The sequence below is a fragment of the Hetaerina americana genome, unplaced genomic scaffold (assembly GCF_022747635.1).
Source record: "Hetaerina americana unplaced genomic scaffold, ioHetAmer1.1.p SCAF_2, whole genome shotgun sequence".
NCBI classification, from domain to species: domain Eukaryota; kingdom Metazoa; phylum Arthropoda; class Insecta; order Odonata; family Calopterygidae; genus Hetaerina; species Hetaerina americana.
Genome location: NW_027286763.1, coordinates 31,301,697 through 31,325,474, shown reverse-complemented (window position 1 = coordinate 31,325,474; position 23,778 = coordinate 31,301,697). Strand labels below are relative to the sequence as shown.

General features: G+C 35.0%; 1 protein-coding gene across 1 annotated transcript in view; it reads left to right on the top strand.

The window, feature by feature from the left end:
- Positions 1-23,454, top strand: part of nan (transient receptor potential cation channel subfamily V member nanchung) — a 34,417-nt gene extending 10,963 nt beyond the window's left edge. The window contains exons 5-18 of the mRNA XM_071585063.1: positions 823-1,017; positions 4,565-4,754; positions 6,510-6,663; positions 8,028-8,178; positions 8,301-8,404; positions 8,579-8,661; positions 9,289-9,415; positions 10,373-10,585; positions 13,257-13,408; positions 13,907-14,016; positions 14,115-14,296; positions 15,499-15,615; positions 22,003-22,128; positions 23,197-23,454. Of these exons, the coding sequence (XP_071441164.1) occupies positions 823-1,017; positions 4,565-4,754; positions 6,510-6,663; positions 8,028-8,178; positions 8,301-8,404; positions 8,579-8,661; positions 9,289-9,415; positions 10,373-10,585; positions 13,257-13,408; positions 13,907-14,016; positions 14,115-14,296; positions 15,499-15,615; positions 22,003-22,128; positions 23,197-23,439 (2,147 nt within the window). The 3' untranslated portion in view covers positions 23,440-23,454. The remainder of the gene's footprint in view (positions 1-822; positions 1,018-4,564; positions 4,755-6,509; positions 6,664-8,027; positions 8,179-8,300; positions 8,405-8,578; positions 8,662-9,288; positions 9,416-10,372; positions 10,586-13,256; positions 13,409-13,906; positions 14,017-14,114; positions 14,297-15,498; positions 15,616-22,002; positions 22,129-23,196) is intronic.
- Positions 23,455-23,778: the final 324 nt, after the last annotated feature.

Below are 23,778 nucleotides of genomic sequence, written 5' to 3'. Positions count from 1 at the left end.
AAATATCTAGTAAGGTTAAAGAGTAACATAAAATATTAAAAAGCAGTGTTGATTGCTCAGTGTAATAATAATAATGGCAGGATATGGGAAAACTCTATACCTGATTGCACTAATTCATTTCATTCTGCCTTCCACTATCATATTGGCATTAATTCCAATATAATTTCAGCAGACTAGTCAAGCATGTCAAAATATTCAGCAAGTTGGTTTTTATGGCCACTGAAATTCCAGGTGTAACCTGGAAAATGCATTTTATTTGTCAAAAAACTCTTTATTTAAGTTCCTAAGCTTGATGGTTGTGAAACTCTCTTGGATCATTTAAGTCACTTGTTGTGACCTTAACACTTGTATGCAATTTATTATCGTTTTTTACCTATATCTTGCTCAAAAATGCTTGTGTTTTGCTCATTTATTATCCTTTGTTGATTAAATTGCATTGTAAATTATAAATATAGCATTGCTTTTATTCTTCAACTCATACTTTGAATAAGGGATTTTACAGATATTTTAGTCTGGGAAATGCCTACCCTCCAAATCTCATTCACACACATGCAATTGTGAAGAAGTTAGTATGGAATAATTTTCAGCAAAGTACAAATTATAGTTGAGTGCTTATGTTTCTATTTTTAGTGAATTGAACTAATTTTTTATCATGGAATTTTTAAAATGATGTATGAATATTAAGGTTCGTGAATTTTTTAATAATTTTCAGCATCTGAATCTATTGAACAGCATTAGCAAAAGACACACACACACAGTCCTTCACACAAAGTCCATCATTGATAGAAGATCTATCATCTGAATTACATATTTTTCATCAAGATGTTTTAAATATTTCAGATCCAAGTAAATGCCGGGATGTTTGCTGGGATTTGAATGAGAGAGGTGCTGTTGGAGAAACTATACTTCATCTATGTCTCCTTAATGCTACAGCTCTCCATGCTGATCTTGCAAAAAGGCTTTTGCGTTTCTATCCTAAGCTAATCAATGACATATACATGTGTGACGAGTATTATGGTAAGAGATTACTTGAATAAAGAATTATCAACACTCATTCATTCCCATTAACCTACTTTTTCAGTATTTATGATCTTGTTAATGTCACACTGATCCCTTCTGTAGTCTTTTTAAAAGAAATTCATGGCTCCCTGAGTACTGAATTCAGATAAATCCAACAGAAAGATTAAAAAATAACCTAGCACATATTAGTTACACCCATGTTCTATTAATATAGTGTAAATAAAAATGAGTACAGGTAGACCTTCAATTAGGTACTCTATTGTTTTTCATTTATTTTACAGATCATCTAGTTTTATAAGCATTATTTGCATCTTTTCATTCATGAATTCCAAAGTATTTGTAAGTTGAATGTTTGCTGCTTGAAGACCTTGTGGTAGTGGTTATTAAAGAAGGCAACCATAATTTTCCCCATTAGGGATAAGTGAGTAATTTGGTAGAGATAGGATTGTCAGGAAGTGAGGGAAGAATGGAGGGAAACATGGCATCAACATTAGCTTCATCTTAACAAAAGGCACCAAGAAGTACACAGATAATGAACTCCACTTGCTGTGCTTTACTCATAGTATGTAGGTATTGCACCAAACTGAAAATTTCTGCCATCACCAGGATTTGAACCTGGATCCTTGGGGAGGGAATCCAAAACCCTGGGTGAATGGATGAGAAGGATAATAAGTATGTTGAACCAGCAATCAAAAAATTTGTGCTAATGGTAGTTTTATTTTTTCACAAATAGGACACATGGGATTGAGAATGCTCAGAATTTACCATATTTCATTGATACGATACAGGAATCAAAAGGTGGCAGGCTATTATGTATCCTCCTGATGTCCTTAAGGGGGCCTGAAAACAATGGGGAGTGGTAGGGATATACTTCTTGATTCACTAGTGTGCATTGTCCAGTGTATGGAGCACTATTTCTAGGGTGCCAAGGGTGTCCAGTCACCTTCCTTCCTCTTCTTTGTGGAGGAGAGTGAGAGAAAAGTCTCTATTGTGATTACTCTATAGCAAATTTTTTGCAAACATTTATTTTTTTTCCCTACTCATAGCATATCTTATGTTTGTTTACCCTATTTACCCCATCTTTGGCTCTTTTGCCTAACAATGTCTCCACTTCCTGACAACCAAAATCCTACAACCCCCCTCCCTCTTTCCTCTCATCAACAAAGGTATATATTTGCCAACATGCATGTAATTTTTGCCTGAAGATGACTCAAATTTTTGAAACCCAGGTCGTGTTTATACAATTAGTGTAGTGGAAATCACAATTGTTAATTATGATTTCTCTCCAATAGACATTTGTTTATAATGATAAACTTTGCCTGTGATGTTCACATTGGTGTATATTTTCAACATCAAATACAAAATTCGTACAAGTAATGAGGTAAAAATTGTATTTTATATTTATTTTTAATACCAAAATTCTTTTTATTTTTTACTTGGATAAAAAGCAGCATTTAAATGAATTGAGTCAATTGTAGTTTGTACAACAGGTTACACTTTAGTTTCTTAAATATAAAAGCCATGGTTATCTCCTCATTAATTTGCAAAGTTGTATCTGTATACTATGCTCAAAGGAAAACTTAATAATCACAGACTACCTGTCATATTTCAATTTTCCAAAAATATTTTTAAAAGAATTTCTCAGCATAATTGTTACACCTCTTGGGATCTTAGAGTTCACCCAGTATGATACTTGATTGTGTGTGAAACTAATACAGCAGTGTAGCTAGTCCCTTTCCATAAATCAATATGGATATCACATTTATGAACAATGAAAATTGCCATAATTTGCTGTGAAAAATTTTAATTTTATATAATTGATAAAGCCATTAACATAGTAATCAGCCTGAAGTTCGGTGTGGTAGGTGATGGTAGAGTTCACCCAATACTACCATCCAATATTCGACGGTGTGTGAAATTAACACATCATGGTACAGGGGCTAGTTCCTTTCCCTGTGCAGGCAATGGTTTTCCAGGAAGTTCTGGTACCCAAAAAATCATACAGTTGAGGGTACCCAGCAGGCATACCTGGGAATCAAACCCAGGCTTTCTAGTCAGTAGTCCAACACTACCCCTGAACTCCCATCTCCCTTTCTTATTATATTTCTAGGTTAATTTGTAATGTTTATGGGAATTTTAATTTATTTGACCCTAGTATTGTTACAGTGGCAGTAGATGCAAGGTGAAACATGTTCAGTGTGGTCATTGCAACAATGAAGGTAACACTTGATACTGGTTTGAAGTTTAGTTTTTGCTTTAAAAAATCATCAGCTAAGGCCTCTGTAATGCTCTGAAGGCTAATGGAGATTCTGTTCTTCCCTACAGTATGGATATAAGGTGTTTTAAAGATAGGGGATAGTCAATTACAAAGGGAGGTGGCCCTGGAGATCCAGTCATTGCTCTTACGGAAGTGAACATTAAGACTGCAGCTGCATTATAGGAAAATATTATAAAACAACACTAAGAGCAGTATTAGAAATACTGATAATGTGATCGAGCGCCACTCACAAATTGGTATTAGAAAAATTACCCATGAGACATGTTTTTGCTCATTGGGTTAAAAAAATTCATCACAAAATCGTGATTATGCAATGAAAATCAATAAGATATGTGTTCTTCATCCTAATGAGAGACCAGAACTAGTCCCATATGACTTTTGTCTATTGCACAGTGTAAAGAAACATCTCCATGGAAAGTATTTAGTGAACTATTGAGTGAAAGTATCTAGTATTTAGTCTGGTGTAGTAGTATCATCAGAGGTAGCCATTGGAAAACTGAGCCTATGTAACTTGCAATAGCTTTTTTCATAAGCAGCACATGTTGCAATTGCAACAGCAGCCAGGAATGCACTACTAGAGTTGAATCAATTAAAATTTCACCAGATATACATTACGCATTAAGCTAACAATATAATATAAAATTGAATTTTTTCTTGATAAATAATGTGAGTAAGTGTTTCATCACTCCCTGCTTTATCCAGTTCAACCAATGTCCATTTTAAAAGTGATTGTGGGCATATGGGACATTTATGTGTCCAGTTTTAGTGACATACACCAGAGTTAGTTTAGTTTTTGCAAGTCCATAATATTCATCATTTGTTTAAAAAGAAGTAAACAATCCTTCTCTGGTAAAGTATTAATCCAAGAGAAAATGATGGTTTCAAAATAAAATTGTTCAGTTTATTTTTCATTTTTGTCCTCATATATTTTAGTTATTGTTTGGTGGAACCCAGCCCTCCCATCCCCTCACAAAGGGGTCCAGACAATTTGCCTTCTTACGTCTTTATATATGCAGATTTGTCAATTATTAATTGATGCTAAGATGTTTTATCCCATTATTTGTAAGTTGAAAAAAATCTTCATTTCATGCTGTCATAGTCATTCATTCAATTAAAAAATAAATAAATAGAAGCTTCAATTTTTAAAAATTACTTCATTCATGACTTTTTCTATGGAGGAAGCTGGCTGAGGATTTCTCTGATCAACCAAATTATCCTTATCCTATATATTCAACGAACCTGGTAGTTACAGTAATAATTTTGCAGGAGAAAATGTACTGCATCTTGCCATTGTGAATGAAGATCCTGCCATGGTGAAATACTTGCTCAATTGTGGGGCCAATTTCCAGGAGAGATGTTGTGGAACTTTCATGACACCTGAGGACCAGAAGGCATCTAGAACAGATTCCATAGAGCATGAATGGGTTTGCTTGTGCCCTGACACAAATTATGATGGGTAAGTAAAAATAATTCCTTTTTTCTGTTGTGCTGCCAATTGCATTGGACAAAAGAAGCCTGTAATAATCAACATGAAAAGTTTATAAATGAACCCATATGGGAATAGATAATAAGGTGGCTATAAATATACAAAACCAGGATATCCTAGAGCATGCTTCCTTATTTTATGATCCATTCTATGCATTTGAGTAGTCTGCCAGCAATGATACAGCAAGTCAAACTGCATGATCAAACAGGCAAGAATCTAACCTGTCAGGCTATGGCAATGCTTGCCATGCTATGTAGCTTTAATGAAGATCATCAGAAGATGCTTTTCGCAATGTAAAAGGAGCAGTAGCATTCTTTTTTTGTGAATAAATTGGTTATCAGTAGAATATGGCTTAAAAAAGAAAGCAAATGAATTGCAAGTTAAGATATGCTATCTCCTCCTGTTCTAAATAATGTGATGCAATTTATGGTTACAAATATAGTTATGCGTTTTTGCATGTCTGATTTGATTCTTTTAAATTTACTATCAAAGAATTTTTATTATTTCATTTATATGACCTAATTTTACTTTGAAAATGAGTGTTGTGTAATTCTCCTGATATTTAGACATTTACTGTAGGTAGTTGTGGGTGGGTGCAGGTACTTGTAACTAAGTATCAAGAAATATGTATGACTATTTCTCTTTGTACTGTTACTGAGGTACCTAATATTTGTGTTCTAGAAATCAGGTACTGATTCAGCATTATAAGTACATACCTAGTTTCCTTGCCCTAGGTGCAAACCTACCCCTGAAATCTTTATCATGTCAATAAATAGTATGGGTTGGTACCTACATCTAGTTAGTAGGAAATACCAAGGATTCTTGGCCTAGGCACTGGTACTAGGTACTTATACGAGGGTCATCCGGAAAGTAGTACCCGTTCGTGAAATAAAGACACAAAAGTAAATATTAACAAACATAAAAAATTTTATTTGAAAGAGGATACTTTAAACTACTTCTCAACATAATCTCCAAGCAAATTAAGGCATTTGTCATAACGTGTGACAAGTTTCTGTATTCCTGCCGCATAGTCCTTCGCCGCCAGCTCATTGAGATACGCGAGGGACCCATCTTGCACAAATTTTTGCATAATGCAGATGGTGTTTAACAATTTCATGAACAATTGTTCGAGAAACATTGGGAAAATGCTCACAGATGTCATCAATTGTGACGCGCCGATCGTTCCTCACGAATTCGTCAACTGAGCTCACCAGTTGGTCTGTAATGACAGACGGTCTCCCCGAACGCTCATCGTCGTGTGTGTTCCCCCTCCCCATGTTGAAGTTGCGACACCACCGCCGAACAGACGACTCGTCCATTACATTGTCTCCATACACCTCCTTTAATTGGCGATGAATATCACATGGGCGAACGTTTCTTGCATTGAGGAATTTAATCACTGCCCTCACTTCACAACTGGCGGCGTTCTCAATTTTTTTAAACATTGTAAACAATCACAGAAACAACACAGGCAATGCTAGCGTCACGCAACTTGGCTCAGAGAAGGCAGACAAGCCACTGAAGCTATCTGACCTCGTCCAGCGGCTACTCGCGTCGTCAGCACTTCATGCGGCACGAACGGGTACTACTTTCCGGATGACCCTCGTACCTGGTTTTCCTTGTCTGTATACCAACCTCTGTTCTTTAATCACAGATGGTCCGTAAAATATTTGATACAGAGACATGTATCTAATAGATTTTTTCCTTCATTTATCTTTTTTCCAGGTATGTTTATTGGGGTGAGTATCCACTAAGTTTCGCTGCTTGCCTTGGGCAAGAGGAGTGCTACCGTCTAATGCTAGCCAGAGGAGCGGATCCAGATGCACAGGATACGAATGGAAATACAGCATTGCACATGCTTGTCATCTATGAAAAAATTGTTAGTAAGAGTTGATTTGCTATTTTTTGTGAAATTTAAAAATAGACGTAACTTGATTACCATTCATAGAAAAGTTAGATTATTTAAAATCAAATACATATTTTAAGGGAAAATGAGATAGCAGAGACTGTAAAGTAGATTGACACTAAGTTTGTTTAAGGGTGGGAGGTTAAAACAAAGTGATATGTAAGGGGAAAACACGCATTAGGTAACTTGGATGTGTTTGATTAACAGAGACCCACAGGTACCTCAATCACACACCAGCAATACAAAAATAATAAATAAGGAAACCAATTTAAAACCACTCGATCACTAGGGTGTGTTAAGGAATAACAGTCACTCTCATGAATCGCATTCACACACACACACACTCAGGATTTACAAGGATATCTCTTATGCCAGGGATCTGCATGTTTTAGTTACTCATTTTTTAGATTCTTTTCTTGGTTCTATTTATCAACCCCCTCTACTTTGTAAAAGTTTCTTCTTCTTTTAAGAAATGTCCTGGATAGATGGTGGCATTGTTCTATGTCCTACAGTTTATTCTCTCCTATTTTAATATTAAACTCTGACCTCCTTATTCTCAAGAACCGATCTGCCTTTGCTTTATTTACATACATTGATTCTCTTCCCATACCCATCACACTGATTATGTTATGTACTCAGTAATCCTAGCAGACCATGTGCATTGTTCTGGAAACCTGAAAATAAAGAATCCTTCTCTTCTTCCATATTCTCCTTTGATTACCTGCTTTTGGGATGGATGAAGAGATTCCTGGCCCATAGCAGTACTGAGCCCTATATGGCATGTGAAATTCACGCATCAGGGTAGGGGGGCCAGTTCCTGTCCCTGAGCCTGTTATCGTTTCCCAAGAATATCTGGTACTTGAGAAATCACACAGCTTGGGTGGAGCTGAGGGTGCCCAGAGAAGCTTGCCTGGGAATCGAACCCAGGTCCTCTAGTCAGTAGTCCAATGCTCTACCCCTGGACTACTGCATCCCACATTTATTGCAAATAATGATATCTTATTCCCATTCATATCACATCAATTCAAGGTCTAGCATAGTTAAAATGTTTTTTTTTATTCTCATGAAATTTTTTGAGGCCCTTATTCCCCTGATAAACTTCTTCCAGCTTGTCATCAGATTTCTCAGGGGTTAAACAATCATAATTTACACAACACTCAACACCAAAGGAAGTATTTAAACACACAACCTTTGTCTGAGCAGGTGAGTATATTACCTCCCTGATATACTAAGTAGGCCGAATTTTTGTAAGTTATTAATAGATCATGTAACTAGCAATTGGGTCTTGTATGCTGCACATTTCATTTTCCATTTGAATTCCTTCCTTTTGATAAAAGAACACATTTGATATGGCATATGAAATTGGAGCATCCCTTGGAATCAGGAACGTACTTGGATTGACACCTCTTACATTGGCTGCCAAATTAGCAAGAATTGAAATTTTTTTCCACATTCTTAACATTGAGAGAGAAATATATTGGCAAATTGGTGAGTGGATTAATAATCATATTCAAATAATTATTTCTTATTATTACATGCTCATTATTTAAAATAATGGCAGTGAGGAAAGCATTTCTTTGACTGAACATTCCTTATCTTTATCTCTTCAGGGAGTATTACCTGTGCTGCTTACCCTCTTTCACAAATTGATACAATTGACATAGAAACAGGAAGAATTAACAAGAACTCTGCTCTGAATTTAGTAGTGTTTGGGGTAAGCTTCTACAAATTGTTGCCTATATATTTATTAGAATTTTACTTATGGATAGAAAGTGTATGTCTGTTACAAAATTGATGTTAAATCAAATGGAAATGTTTTTTTCTGTTTTTTCCTTCAATGCCACTAGTTTTTTTTTCATTTAATGCTAACTTTTTCATATCATTACAGGATAAAGATGAACATCTGGAGTTGATGGATGGTGTTTTGGTTGATTTGTTGAATGCTAAGTGGAATGCTTTTGTTAAGTCCCGGTATGTAATAAAATCTTGACTGTTTCTCTTGATGTAAGAGTTATAAATATGGCCAAACTTTAAACATTTATGATCAGTTTGGTTATTTGGATAAGCCAAGCTATTCCAAAACCCCACTACCCCTTAGTAGCAAAGTTAGCAAAAGCATCTCTCCATATTCATTCATTATAAAAATTTAATGTTCTATCAATTTTGAGATAAGTGATTTCTTACATGTATCTGTGAAATTTTAAAATAATTGATGGAAAAATGATGAATGATCTTAGTTATTTCTAAAAATTTCAGGTTATATCTTAATCTAAAAAAATTAGAGTCATATCACACGAAGGGTGACATTTTATTGAAGATGCACTTTTATTTAATGTCCATATGAAACCCTTTTGCCTTGATGTTTTTGGAAAAAATAAGCATTTTCTTGGTTACTAACATATTTTAAATTTAATTTGTGAACTGGTATAACTTCTTGACCAAGGAGTTTTGGGTATCATACCAAGAGAGAAAAAGTGCTTACAATTGTAAAACCTACCACCCCTCCCAAATTTTCTGACCCCTGTATAGGAACACCCTATTAGGTTAAACACTATCAATTATAGTATTGATTGATTCATTGTTGTGACTTTATTTCAGATTCTATCAGAAGTTCTTCCTTTTCTTGGTGTACTTTCTCATATCTCTGGTGTGCTTCACCAACCGGCCTGGCCCTGCAATTCCTGAGGTGCAAAAGGCAACTCCCTCTTCTAAAGTTGATTCAACAGTGACTACTTCACCCACTGATTTATTTGTGCCATCATCGCCCTCTTCTTTAATTGGTCCCAATAACATCACTGGTTCAGAGGTGCATTCTATCATACATTTGGCAACTAATGAGCATTCAGGATATGTTGGAGCAAATGTCAGTGGGGCAATTAAATTTCTGACTGCGCCATTACCAACTGTTGCAGCAGTTGAGGATATTGGCATTTCTGAGGATGATGTAAAAATTACCTATAAGCAGGTAAATTTCAAAGATACCAAAGAATTGGAAAGAAGAGTTGTTTGGCTTGTCAAAAACATGAGTGTGATAAGGAGGAAGAGAAATACTGTTATTAGGATTCAAATACAGAAGGACAGTGATGACCTTTCTGTTAGAACATCAAAAGTTGGTAATTTTGGCATTGGAGAAGGGGTAGGAAATAACACTGTTAAAGTAGATCGATATGATACAAATTTTTCAAAGTCATTTCCTTCTGATGCCACTGAGAAAAAGAATATTAGTTTCAATTCACAGGGAGAAATCAGAAAGAAAAGAAATTCCTTAATTACACATACAGAGTCTAAAACAAACCCAGAAACAAATACCATGGAAGAGAGTTCAATTATAAGTACTTTGGATAAAAAAAAATTTGATTTTCAATTACCTGCTACTTTTGAAAAGAAAAACGTATCAAATCTCTTGCTTAAAAATAAGAGGATGAACATTGATTCAAAAAATGATTTTGAAATATTTATTCCATTAGAAAATGCTACATATAAAGAAAATTTTACTTTTGAAGAATTGCTCCACTATGCATTCCATGAAATGAAAAGTAAAGATCAAAAGGTGACAAGTAAGCTGTCGGGTGAAATTGTTGAACTGCCAACCATCCTAAGTGAGATAGATGCAACAACAATTTCTGCAGATGAATTATCAGGGAAAATCAGTTCAACAACAGAAGGTCCTGATTCATCTGAGTCTAATTCAACTTCTAAAGAAAAGAAACTTGTTGATGATGACTGGTGGGGAGCTGATGAAGTAGGAGAATGTCGCCTCTTGAAGGTCAACTCACTGAAATCTCAAACACGATTGGTTGCTGAAGCTGTCATGGAAGTAGGAGCTGTGTTTTACATTCTTGAAGCTTTAAGGGAGGCCCATTTCCTTGGTCTAAGCATGTTCATTGAAAATTTGGTGAGTGTAACTCTTTGTGTTATTAATTTTCCAATTTTACTTAACAGTGAAAGTACTACACTGAGCTATGCACAATGTGTTATGGCACTGAGTTATTGGCTGTTAACTTGGTTTGCCTAAAATGAAATGAACCATCATCAATATATTAATGGTATTATACTTTTCTCCGTTACTATATGATGTGATATAAAGCATTAATACTTTCATAGAATCAATATGTTTTTGAGGGTATTGTTTATCAATGTGTTTCAGATTGTTGCTTTCATGCTATATATTCTATTTTACTACTTCATACCATTTAGAGTGTTGAAAACTTGTATAATACTTAGGGCTCGTCAGATACTAGTTCTATCCAATCTGATGCCAATATCCCTCACCAATATTCCAATGCTAATATGTCTCAAAACTGGATTTTACTTCGATTGTTCACACAAACTAGTACTTCTATTTTCCTTTTCAGAATGCTGGCATTAACTATAATATATTTTATTGGGGAACCACAGTAGATTCTGTAAATGACTTTTACTTCTGTGAACTTAACCTTGTTTATCTCCAATGCTGCAAAATGAAAGTGTCATCACACTATTAGACGGGAAAATAGGATTATCATATCTACATATTTTAGGAATTTCAAGCATATAAACGTAGATGGGTCTGTGGTGAAAGTTGAATAAATCTGATGCCCTGAGCAAAATCTGGTTAATCATCGAATCCCCACTCATTATTTGCATCATAATTTTAATCTTGATTTATTTGCCTTAATTTACTGTTTTAAGTGAATACAGAATCAGTGTCAGTATTTTCATGTTTTTCATAACAAATAAAAAATGTTGCTGTATAATGACTGATTTTAAAGAAATTTGTTAATTTTCTTATTATCTCTTTACTATTTTACCATGAGTATCAAAATTGAATGTTCGAACCATTTCTATCTACTGTTCATTCCTGCATAAGTGTAGACCAAGGTCAGCGAGATATGCAAAAAATACTTTTGATGTGAAGAATATTAAATGACATTTCTTTTCATAAATACTTAGCAAATTTCATATTAATATCAGCAAACATCCTTCTAACTTAAATATTAATTGTGACCTTTAATTTTGTATTCATGGCAATTAACCATTAGAATGGCACAAGCCTGTAACTAATAGTATTTGCAGTGTTCCTGTGATAAGCTCTTCTAAGAAAAAATTTTAATTTTATGTTTAATACAAACCGTTGTTAATGAAAACTGGATGGCAATCTGCATTTGATGTATTAGTCCTAGTAGAGTATCATTTAAAGCAAATGCAGAACTTACTGTTGACTAGCTCTTTCCTTTTCTAGAGAGATTAACAGGGCAGGAAAATAATGAGTTCACAATGCACACTTAGATACCATTGAAACACTTACGTCCTTGAGATTCATCTTGTCTTTGTTAAACACACTCACTCCCAACACTCTTTGCAGTACTTTGCTGCCTTGATGCACCACCTCAACATTATGATATCCTGCAGAGTTCTTCTTCCAAATACTCAAACTGGCAAACTCCTCATTTCTAATCAGGCCAACCCTGATAACCCTGTTGAACATTCACTGATTTCTGTATAATGAGTCACAAAATAATTAATCATGATTTTCCCTTCTTCAATTTTTTATCCAATTTTTTTCATTTTCCTCTTATATTTAAAATGTTTTCCAAGTGCCTATTTTTAGTTTTATTTAAGCACTTATTACAGCATATTTTTACAAAACATTCATTGTGGATTTCTTCTTTATTACTTGTCTTTCATTAAGATACTAAACACACTAAATCAATAATTTAACTTAAGGTTCCTTACTCTGGTGCAAAAAAAGGGTGAATGATAAATACAAAGCTATCAAAAAAATCTCTTCAGGCATGAATGGCTGATAAATAAAATATTTCCAATAACATAAAAGATGTATGCAAGAAGGGAGCATATTGAAAGGAAGTAATATTAGAGAATCATTTTCCTCTTGTAACTTCAAATCAAACCTTCTTTTACCAAAGTCAGTATTTTAGAAGAGTGGAAACTAATAAAATGATTTGTTACCAATGTAAAAAAATACTTGTTTATTATAAATACATGAGTGAGTTATGTTCACATGGGAAACAAAGTTTATCATTTTCTGAGGAAATGGACTTGTTACATTGTTTGAAAATCTTGAGGAGATATTTGGGGAAGAAAGGTAGAAAGAGTTTCATATAAATTTTTGCCAAAACTTTGGTAAAGGGAAGAGTAGTGGAGCCTGCTGGTATATAATTTTTTGTACCTTGGGGATCCTGTGAATAAGATCTTTGTTTTCATCTCAAACATAACAAAACCTGTGGTTTTCAAGTAAATTTTTAGGATGGATTGGGCTGGTCATGTGAGGTAAGGCTCATGCGTATAAATCTAGGATAAAAATGTGTTAAAAAATCTGTAGCTTCAAAATAGTATCCTATTTATGAGGCTACCATTTTCCATGTAATTATGCTAGGTTTTTTCTCACTTCAGTGCTTAGTGACTTTCCTTGAGTTACAAGGATTTAAATACATATATAAGCATGCATCCAATTTTGTTGACTCAGTATTGCACCCTTAGAATCTGTGCATTTTGTTTCTATACTTCAGTTTCTATTTTCTGAAGTTATTCCATTATTCACATGTATGTTTCACGTAAACTTCCAGATGACAGCACCTTCACGTGTAATGTTCCTCTTCTCCTGCCTCATGATGCTTATTATGCCATCCTTGAGGTTCTTTTGTCTTGATGAAGCTGAAGACATTATGAGTGTGATCATCATGTTGACAACAGCACCATATTTCTTGTTCTTTTGCAGGTAATATTTTGTATTATTTGTTTATTAGATTATATTGAATATATTAGAGGTGCCCCATGAAAAATGAAGTACCCTTTGACACTGAAACCTTATGATCCTTCATGCTGTCTGTCATCATGTAGCCACCGTAGGTGGCTCATGGCCTTTGTTAAAGCCGAGATTACCCCAATGGTAACCATTCATTTCCTTGGGTTCCATAAATTATTTCTTGCGGTACCTAGTTCTTATGATCAGTTACTATTATTTAAGGATGTTCACATAATTACTCACCTGTTAATTTTAAGCTAAAATATAATAATAAATGTAAAATATATCATCAATAACCTCTGAAAGTAAATTATGCCTCTAGTAATATGTGTAAAATTAAAATTAATTCTTTCAACATGTCATTTAAATATATATTATTTAAGATGCACATTTTAGAAATTATATTTTCTAGAAATAAATAAAAAGTATAAATAATTTTCTTATATTCTGAAGTGTGTATGCTTTTTTTAGGGGATTTAAAACGGTTGGGCCATTTGTTGTTATGATATACAGAATGGTCATGGGAGATCTACTTCGATTTGTATCGATATACCTCATGTTTGTAATGGGCTTTTCACAAGGTTAGTTTGATGTGTAACCTTTTCAATGTTATATTCAGTATGCTTAAATTTGATATTTTCCCAGTTTTGGTAATTTAGGAATTTCCTGCCCTTTCCAGCATACTACATAATTTTCTTGTCGTATGATAATCCAAACACACCTGAGGGCATTGATGACTCAAGTTCTAACCCTATGCCTAGTCCAATGGAATCTGTAATGGCAATGTTCCTTATGTCTTTGACCAACTTTGGAGATTATTATGGTGCCTTTGAGAAGACTGATCACCCATTTGAAGCCAAAGTATGTACATTACATCAAGAAGAGGTGAAGAGATATCATGTTGTTTAGTTTGAATGCAATATTCCTATTTCAACTTCATTACTTAAAATCACTGTAAAACTTCATTGCTTTATAATTATTTTGCACTAAATATTCATGCAGGAAGATTGCTGAAGAAAGGCAGTTTTGATACACATGCTAGATAACGTTTCAGAATGATACTAAGTTTTAGATTTATATTCACTCCAAGTAAACCCAAATTATATATAGCAATAATATAATGTCATTGTAATAATTCTTTTTCTTACTAGTACACACTATGGACTTTATGTTGATATCTTTTCCTTTGCACCTTCTTCACCTTTTTGCTTATGGTTTCCTAACTACCTATCTATTTTTCAACAGGAAATTCATAACATTAAAAAATAAGTATTTGTTCTATCATCCACTTGAAAGTGTTTTATTATTTATGTAAGTTAATCATTGCGAGAACTAAGTTCTCTTTGAGCCTTCTCATTTAAAAAAATGAATCAATAGAATTTATTACTTGTAGAGTACACTGGTGATATATGTTGAAGTAGCTATGCAGAGTAAGGCAGGACTCATGGACTAATGGCAATGTTAGATATCAACAACTTAATTCAATTCCTCCAATTCCTGGGGAAGGAGACGGGACATTGGACATGCTAAGGGACTAAGCAAACTAATAGGAAAAGAAGAGATGCTTTTTTTAAATTTCAAGCCTTTTTTCGAATGGAGGAGATCACAATTGTTCCATTTGTTGAGGAGCTGGATGTGAAAAAAAGATGAAGCTAACATGAGAAGCCATTAGAAATTTTTTCCATGGTACACATTTCACAAATGAGTTGGTGTGGGGGCTAGTGAACTGGCTTCTCATGTTGAGAGCCTTGGTTCAAATCCTGTGTTGGCAAAAGTTTTCAGGGCATATGTAACTGATTTTCAATCAAGCTTGAGTCTTGGGTTCTGTTAATAAAATTCAATGCAACAAGAATTGGGAAGAAGTAATTTCTACTTGGAAAAAAACTAACCCAAAGAGAAACAGAAAATAGTAGAAAGTTGCACAAGAATATCATCATTAGACAAGAACTTGCTTTTACATTCTAATTGTATAGGGGGAAATGCAGCTAATGTTGTGTCTTTCAACCCTAAAATGGTAGTTATGACATCAGTTCAGAGATAATAAGTTTATGTTCATTTTACAGTTGCTGTTTGTGGTGTATATGGCAATCGTTGCTATTCTGCTGGTCAACATGCTCATTGCTATGATGGGTAATACATACCAAAAAATTGCAGAAACACGGAATGAATGGCAGAGACAGGTAAGGGTAAATAGGGGGAAGTAGGATTTTTTCATGCAGATTAAATTATTCTAAATTTACTAATGGCTTGCAAATAGGTGCGGGCAACTTTTTCCTATGAGGAATATTAATTCTGATTACTTTAATGAGGTATTAAACATCCAACTGTGAGAATATGGGATCCAAAAAAGAGTCATTCATGGGGCAAATTGTTTTTATTCCAAAATAGTACTATACATATTGAAAACCACTTAATTATTTTTTCCAAAACCCAAATTTTAATTTTCTTACATTATTTAAAACATGCACATTTTAAAAATCTTCAATAATTCACATTAATGATATAATTTTACTATTAATCATTTTACAACATGCTATATCTTTATGACTTACTATTTTTTATCTATCTATTATTTGAGAGGATGGCAATCTAAAGGGTAGATTGCTGGACTACTGACCAGTGGGCTGGGGTTTGATTCTAGTTTGGCAAATCTAAGAACTTTCAGCTTCACCCAACCTGTGTGATTTTCCTTGAGCCAGACCTCCCTGCAAAACCACAGGTGGCACAGGAAAAGTAACTTGGCATTGCACCCTGATTAATGAATTTTATGTTTTTGGCCATAGTATTAGGTGAAATCTACCCTTATCTATCACACCAACCATCCGGTTGATTAATGTGGTTATCTATTGTATAGTGCAATTACTAGACCTCTATCTGGAGTAGTAATTATTCAAGCCCAGAAAACATCTATCTCCTCCAATTGAGAGATACATTGGTGCAGCAACATCACTACATACTTGTCAGAGTGATTTTTTTTCTTGGTATTACTTCCATTACATTTTCTTCTCATCATTTTTACCTTAGAAATTTGCCTCACAGGATTATATTGGCATCTTTACTTCATATACTTCTAGTGCATTTCAAAGATATGTCACCCAATTGCAGCTGTGAAGGCACTTGCCTTTGTATGTTAAATTTTGCTTCGCTTAAATTGCCTTTGCGTCAGCTCAGAAAGAAAAACATTAGCCAGCACTCACCATGTACTTCTTTTCACCAATATGGTAGTTTTGAAAATATTTCCCTTGCCATAATGGAATAGATGTAGCACCTGAATAACAAATCAGAAGTTTTTCTCCTGAATAATGGAAAAGATAATTTTTAGAATTAATTGAAAATTGAAAAATCCCAACTAACACTACAAGGAACTAGGAATGCTGGGAGGTAGTCTGCATAACATCCTAGTTGCCAAATTCTTCAGTATGCTGCTCAGCTTCAGCCTCACTCCATTAAAATACACTCCAAAAAGTTGATTTCAAGCCTTAAGAAGTGAAATCACATTTAAAATGATATTTTAAAATGATGATTTTAATCATGGTGCTATAACACTTTGATTAATTCAAGTAAAATTGTTTTGAAAATAAAAATGTAACTAATCACTCCAAATTCTATTTTTATGTTTTTCCTCTTTCTTGTTCATATTCTGTCATACAATGGGCCTATTCTCAGCATTTTCTATCAATCAATTGGAGAGTGTCTTCAAATTATTTGTACCCAAATTCAAATGAAAAACTACAAATATCTCCAGCTTTGAACGTCTGCAATATAATCAATTGGCCGAGAAACTTTTGATGGTGGATGTTACTTTCAATTCTTACCAGTGTTGTAAGTAATGTGTCCCAAAATTCCCGACCCAAGATTTCAATATTTAAGGAAACTAAATAACATTCAATTTTTCATTGCCATTTCACACCATAGGAAAAAAATCTCTTAAACTTACAGCGTATGCATATTATTATTGGTATTCTACTGGTCAGGGTAGATTTTGGATAGACACAGTGTAAACAATTGCACAAAAATACATTTACTTGTCTCTCCTAACAAAAAGTGCAACCTGAAATTGGCTCCTAAAGTAAGCCCTTTTTCAGTTCCACATACTTCTTTCCTCCCTTCATTCTATCCAACATGTCTATCCCATTGCTTCCCCTTCCTGATTACTTAACATTCTCCCATCTATCACAGTCTTCAACATTCCATTGCCAATCAAAAGCTCTATATCTATCTTTCCTGCCTCCTTTGTGCTCCTCCCAATAATCCTCCCTCCTCCGCCACCATGCCTAGCACCACCTCATTTATTTTCCTAACAGTCCACTACAACTTTTTGCTCCTTCTACCCACCCACACTTCAAATGCCTCCAATCTATGCTTATCATCCTGTTTCAACGACCATGTTTCCGTACTGTGTGAAACCATGCTCCGGACCTAACTTAAAATGAGCCTTTTCTTAACATCCTTACTTAACAACATCACTCTCTTAGCATAACCTTTCTCTTTCTGGAAAGCTACATAAACTTTGTTGTATATTACATTACTTCTCATCCCATAACTATCGCTTTGGCTTTCCAATGCCCCCAGCAATGATTGCGGCCCCTTGGCTGACTGACAAACTAAAGTTTGGTCATCGGCAAATCTAACTGATTTTATGAATGCCTCACCAATTTTCATTCCTTCCTTCAGTTCTTCCCATGCTTTTTTTACGATTTCCTACTCATAAATCTTGAACAGCACAAGTGATAATGGACAACCTTATCTAACTCCTCTTCCTAACACTGCCCATCCAGACTCTCCATCCACCACTCCTACCTGCGCAGTCTAAAAAAGTACAGGTTATGGGTACATTTCCTATCCCTCAAATCAACTCCTATTTTCTGCATTATTTTCATTACTTCTACCCAATAAACTGTTTCAAAAGCTTTTTCAAAATCCACGAAAAAGACAAATACATCCTGATTATATTCTTCTGTTCCTTTCTATTGGTGACTTTCTTACTGCTATGGCATCACATATGCCTCTCTCTTCATGAACCCAAACTGATCTTCCCATAAGTATTCATTTGCCCTGCTCTCTACATTCTTATTGATGTTGCTGAGAACCACTTTAGCTTTGTGCAAAATCAAGCTTATCATTATTTATTCCTCACATATTGCTTCGGTTCCCTTTTTTCTTATAAGGACTAAAATTGATCTGATGATTTCTTCCAGCCAAATTGCTCCCTCATAAATGCTATGACTTAGTCTATAAAAACTCTTCCTCCCCCATCTTCCTAAAACCTTTAGTAATACCATGGGAATGTTATCCACCCCCATGGCCTGATTTGATTTCTATTCCATTAGTATTCATTCTATTTCACCATCAAGTAAGCCTGGACCTAAGCTATCCTAATCTACATCATATTCTATATGTCTAACCTTGCTGGCTTTATGCCATTACCATACAGTTCTTCTATATATTCTTTCCACCTCTCTTGAATCTTATTTGGTACAACACAGCTATTTCTGTAAATTTTCCATATCCTTGCCCTCTATATTTCACCATGCTCCTTTTGCCCAATTTGTTTCGTGCCTCAGTTTATTATTGAACTCTTTATACTTCCTAGTATCCAGATCTTTTTCTTCACTCATGATTTTCTCCACAACCTGCTCATACTCCTTCCTTTTCAATCCAATTAATGCTTCTACATTCCATTTTTTGTTTTATCATTTTGAATCGGATGATCCTCTCCGTAATTACTAAATTGTGATCAGAGTCTGCATCCACTCCCAGGAAACTGTGTATATTAATCTTGCTGTTCCCAAATCTGTGCCTTATCATAATATAATCTAACCTTTTTGAGTCGTTTAGTATTTTCTAGGGTACCTATGTCTTTTGTGGTGTTTAAACCAAGTGGCAATGATTAACCCCTGTCTCCTGGGGAACTCAATTGCTTTCTTCCCATGGTCATTCCTTCCACCAAATCGTAATCCCCTACCTCATCATCATCTCTTCCTTTTCCTACCATCGCATTCCAATCCCCCATTGCTAGCAAATGTTTCCCTGCAGGAACATACATGATAAGTCCTCTAACTGACCATATACCCTATCAGCTACTTCCTCCTTTTGATTACTTGGTGGCAGGTATACCTGAACAATGACCAAGTTCATCAATTCTGCTTTTACCTCTACTAGTTATATTCTATCCATTGCTTGCTCTATGTTAACTATCCTTTTTCCTACCTTTTTATTTAACATTATTACCACTCCTCCCTGGCTCTTGTCCCCTCCACTTTATACTACTGTGTAACTATCACTCCATTAATTCCTGCTGTCCTTCCATCTCACTTTGCACAGCCCTAATATCTCTATATTTCTTCTTTCCATCTCTGGTATTATATTCTTTAATTTTCCTGCCCTCATCATCGTCTTAACATTCCAAGTTCCTATTCTAACTAATGGAGCCATTTTCTGAATCTTCTGTACTGCTGCTGTCATTGTTTTTACTTTGTAAGAATTTCATGAGATGATCACCGCTGAAGCCTTGCCTCTCCCGCTGCCAGGCACAACATGCAACCAATGGAGTTGCATCCCATAGTTGCCAGGACGCATTTTCATTATGCTCTCCATCATAAAAATCATGGAATCAATAATTGAGGTGGTTTCCCATTGACTTCCTCTTTAGTGTTTTTAACGTAACACCATCACTCAGTGGCCGCCCAACTGGGGTCAGGCACCTTTGCAGCCACCTTGAGGAACAGAATCTGCATGGACTACCCTTCATCTGACTCCTACCCTTCAACCTATCTTGCATGGCTGACCCTACCGGGAGCAAATATCATTTCTCCCACCAGCAAAGTTCTAGGGGTCATCAGAATGCTCAAGCCCTTCTGTCACATCAATGTTGAAGTCCATAGGGTACTTGCATATACCTATGTATACATACACACACCCAATGGTAGTCACTTCTACCTAAAGCCCTTTGAGATAAAATGCCTTTTTCAGACATTTAGGCATATTATCTTGTGAATTTGCCTCATCTTTAAAAACCTGAGCAATTCAAACTTGTAGTCACCCCACTTGTATGTTGATCAGTTAATCATTTTTGTTTGCAGAACTATTGCTTGTTATATGATGCTAGTTTAATAAAAGAGTAGAAGTTACTAAAAAAAGATCATTCCAGTGACTCTTTATGCTTAAGTAGGCACAAAGCTGGGGAATTGTCTCGTATGTACAAGATCTGTCTGGAAAGGATCCAACAATACAATATTGTGAGAAAAATAACCTACCTAGAACAATGGCACCTTAGTCCCATTCAAAGTACTCCCTTTGGAACCTCACACACTTATCCCAGTATCTCCTTCACTTTTTAAAACAATCAGCAAAGTCCTTCTAAATTGCCATTGGCTGCATTGTCACTTTCTCTTTTATCTCATCAACATTAAGAATTCCATGCTGCAGTTGCAGGGGACTTGGTCCAAGCCACAAGCAATGACTCAGGTTTCCTAAAAAAAAGTCACAACTGAGATGTCATAGGTCTATGGCTATGACCCAGAAACAAAAGCCCAGTCTTCCCAACAGTTGGTTGACAAGATAAAGGAAAATATAATGAGGTAGCTGATGACCATTCCGAAAATGGACTTTACCCATTATTTGGAAAAGTGGAAGAGACACTGAGGCAAGTGTATGAGGTCTCAAAGGGGAGCACTTCAAAGAGGGCTTAAGGCCTCATTGTTCTAGGTAGGCTATTTTTCTCAACATATTGCATGGCTTGATAGTTTCTGGACAGGCCTTGTATATTTATCCTCCTCCTTTATTGACAATGGGGAGCCCCTCTCTATGGAATACAACCTTGACATAGAAGGAAGGCTTTAGTGTTCCTATGACCATGAGAGCTGTGTTGGCAGGAACAGTGTTAAATGCTCCTAGCATGTTCATGCTGTATAGGTTGAAGAGTAGGAGCTGCATGACAGGTAGTCTCGAGTAACATCTGTTCCTCAGTGAGGCAGCTGCGAAAGCATCTAGTCACAGTGGGGCATCCATTTCTATGATTATGTCATGTTAAAAACAAAATTGGGCCAATGGAAACCACCAAAATTATTTATTCCAAGAAAATATGATCTGACTTATTATGAAAATGAGTCCTGGCAGGTACAAGACTTAGTCCTGCATGCCAAAATAGATTGTATAGTATGAAAGCAGAAGAGGCAAGGCCTCTGCAGTTTTCATCACACAAAAGCCTTGCACAACCAAGTGGATGGCAGTAAAAAAAAACAGAAGAGGAATTCTATCATAAAAATAGGGACTTGGAATGCTAGACCGATGTTGCCAACAGAAAAGTCAGAGAGCACCAAGTGAAAGATGGAGGGATGAAATATAGACATGTTAGGGCTGTGTGGGATGAGGTAGAAAGATAGCATGAACTATTGGAGCAATAGTAGGCAACAAATTTTTACAAATGAATGACCATTTAATTGAGGTCTTAAGATATTGAATTACTGGAAATCTCATCAAAGCATGAAATTTACCATTTAATTATGATAAGGTTTGTTGTATATATCCTAGAAAAATGGTTCCTCAGAAATCTACTAATATTTCAGTGGGCACGCATTGTGCTGGTAGTGGAACGTGGTGTGAGCCCGACAGAAAGATTAAGGAAGTTACTGGCATATTCCCAGCCCATGGCAGATGGGAGAAGGGCTCTAGTCCTAAGGCTAAATCAAACGGTAAGTAGATAAATAATAGGCACCTATATAATATAGATATTAAGGAAAAAATTTCAGTGCCACTTAATTAACCTAAATACAATGTTATCATAAGTGTAAGTCCAAGTTTTACATCATGGCCAAAAGAGGAAGAATTGGTCTAAACCAGTATGATAGGCGGAGGGATAGGTGACATGAAACATGAATTCATATGGAATGGGCGAGAATTCTGCAAGTTAAACATAATAGGTATTGATGAAAGGTTGATTGCTTTGGTTTACCAGCAGATAGAAGTAAAAGAAAGAATGTGGATGAATGTGATTCCTAGATACTCAGAGCATAAGACCCTAAGAGAAAATTTACATGGGGGAAAAGGTGTGACATAATTAACATTTCATTTGATTTGGAAGAAAGGTGTCAGAGAAGGCTAAAATAAATGTGGCATCATATGCATGTATTGGACAGCCTCTGTGCGAAACTCCTTGAAAAGCTTTTCCATGTTATATTATATGAATATGCCTGCATTAAGCAACCATTTTTGCATAATTGACCCTTAGGATAAACTAGTCTGAAGAAAAATAAATTTGGACGAACAAATCAACTTTTCCCTGATAATTTTGTTATAAAGATATGAGAGATATTTAAAAAATTTAGAAAAGTTACAATTTTAATATTAAAAAAAATGAAACTATTTTATTCTTGGGTTGAATTTACCCACTTCTGATGAATAGATAAAGTGTTGGCATGAATACTGTTCATCTGCAATGAGATTGGTGGAGAGAAAGAGATTTTGTACATGCCAAAAGTATTTCATGTGCATGATTAGTTATTTTAGTCTTTAAATTTTATACAATTTTGAAAGCTAAAGTAAAAGGCCAAAAGTAAAACAATTAGATAGCAAATATTTAATTATCTAAAAAGATGGAGAGTTGGAGACATTTGATAACTGCATTGCATTAGTATCTCTCTAATCAGTATTTCTAAAGTCTGACATTGGTGAAAAAGAAAAAGTTGCTCAATTATTCTTTGCCTCTCTGAGCATAAAATATAAGAACCTATATGTTTAAAAGATAATGTTATTGATTGCAGGAAGAAGATAAGGAAGAGATGAAAGAAATTTTAGAAATGAAAAGAGTTCATGATCGTATAGTAAAGCGCAGGAAAAGAGGAGCTAAACCTTTGGCATCTCCTTCTGGGACAGCATCAGGCTCAGCACTTCCAAGTCCCTGCCCTAAAAAGCGTCTGCAAGGAGATGCCATCCTTCAACCCAACTCAAATGAAAATACAACTTCTCAACGCATAAACAATCAGAATCTTGTACAACGATACTAAATGCAAAATAATACAGATTACTGAACACAAAAATAAGCGGCAAATTTGTATTTGCTTTCAAATATGTGTATTTATACATTTATAAGTTCCTGGTTATCACCTTCCATGGATTACTTAAATAGATATAAAGTTTATCAATTATTTTAATATTTTATCTATATTTATGAATATACTATGTATACATTAAAATCCTTTAAACTAAAAAAAACTATTGATTAAGACTTTAAAATATATGACGAAAACATTTTAAATATTTTCATATTTATGTTAGCATGTTGGTTTGTATATATACAAATATAATACTAACACACAACACTAAGATCACACTTTTAGACAAAG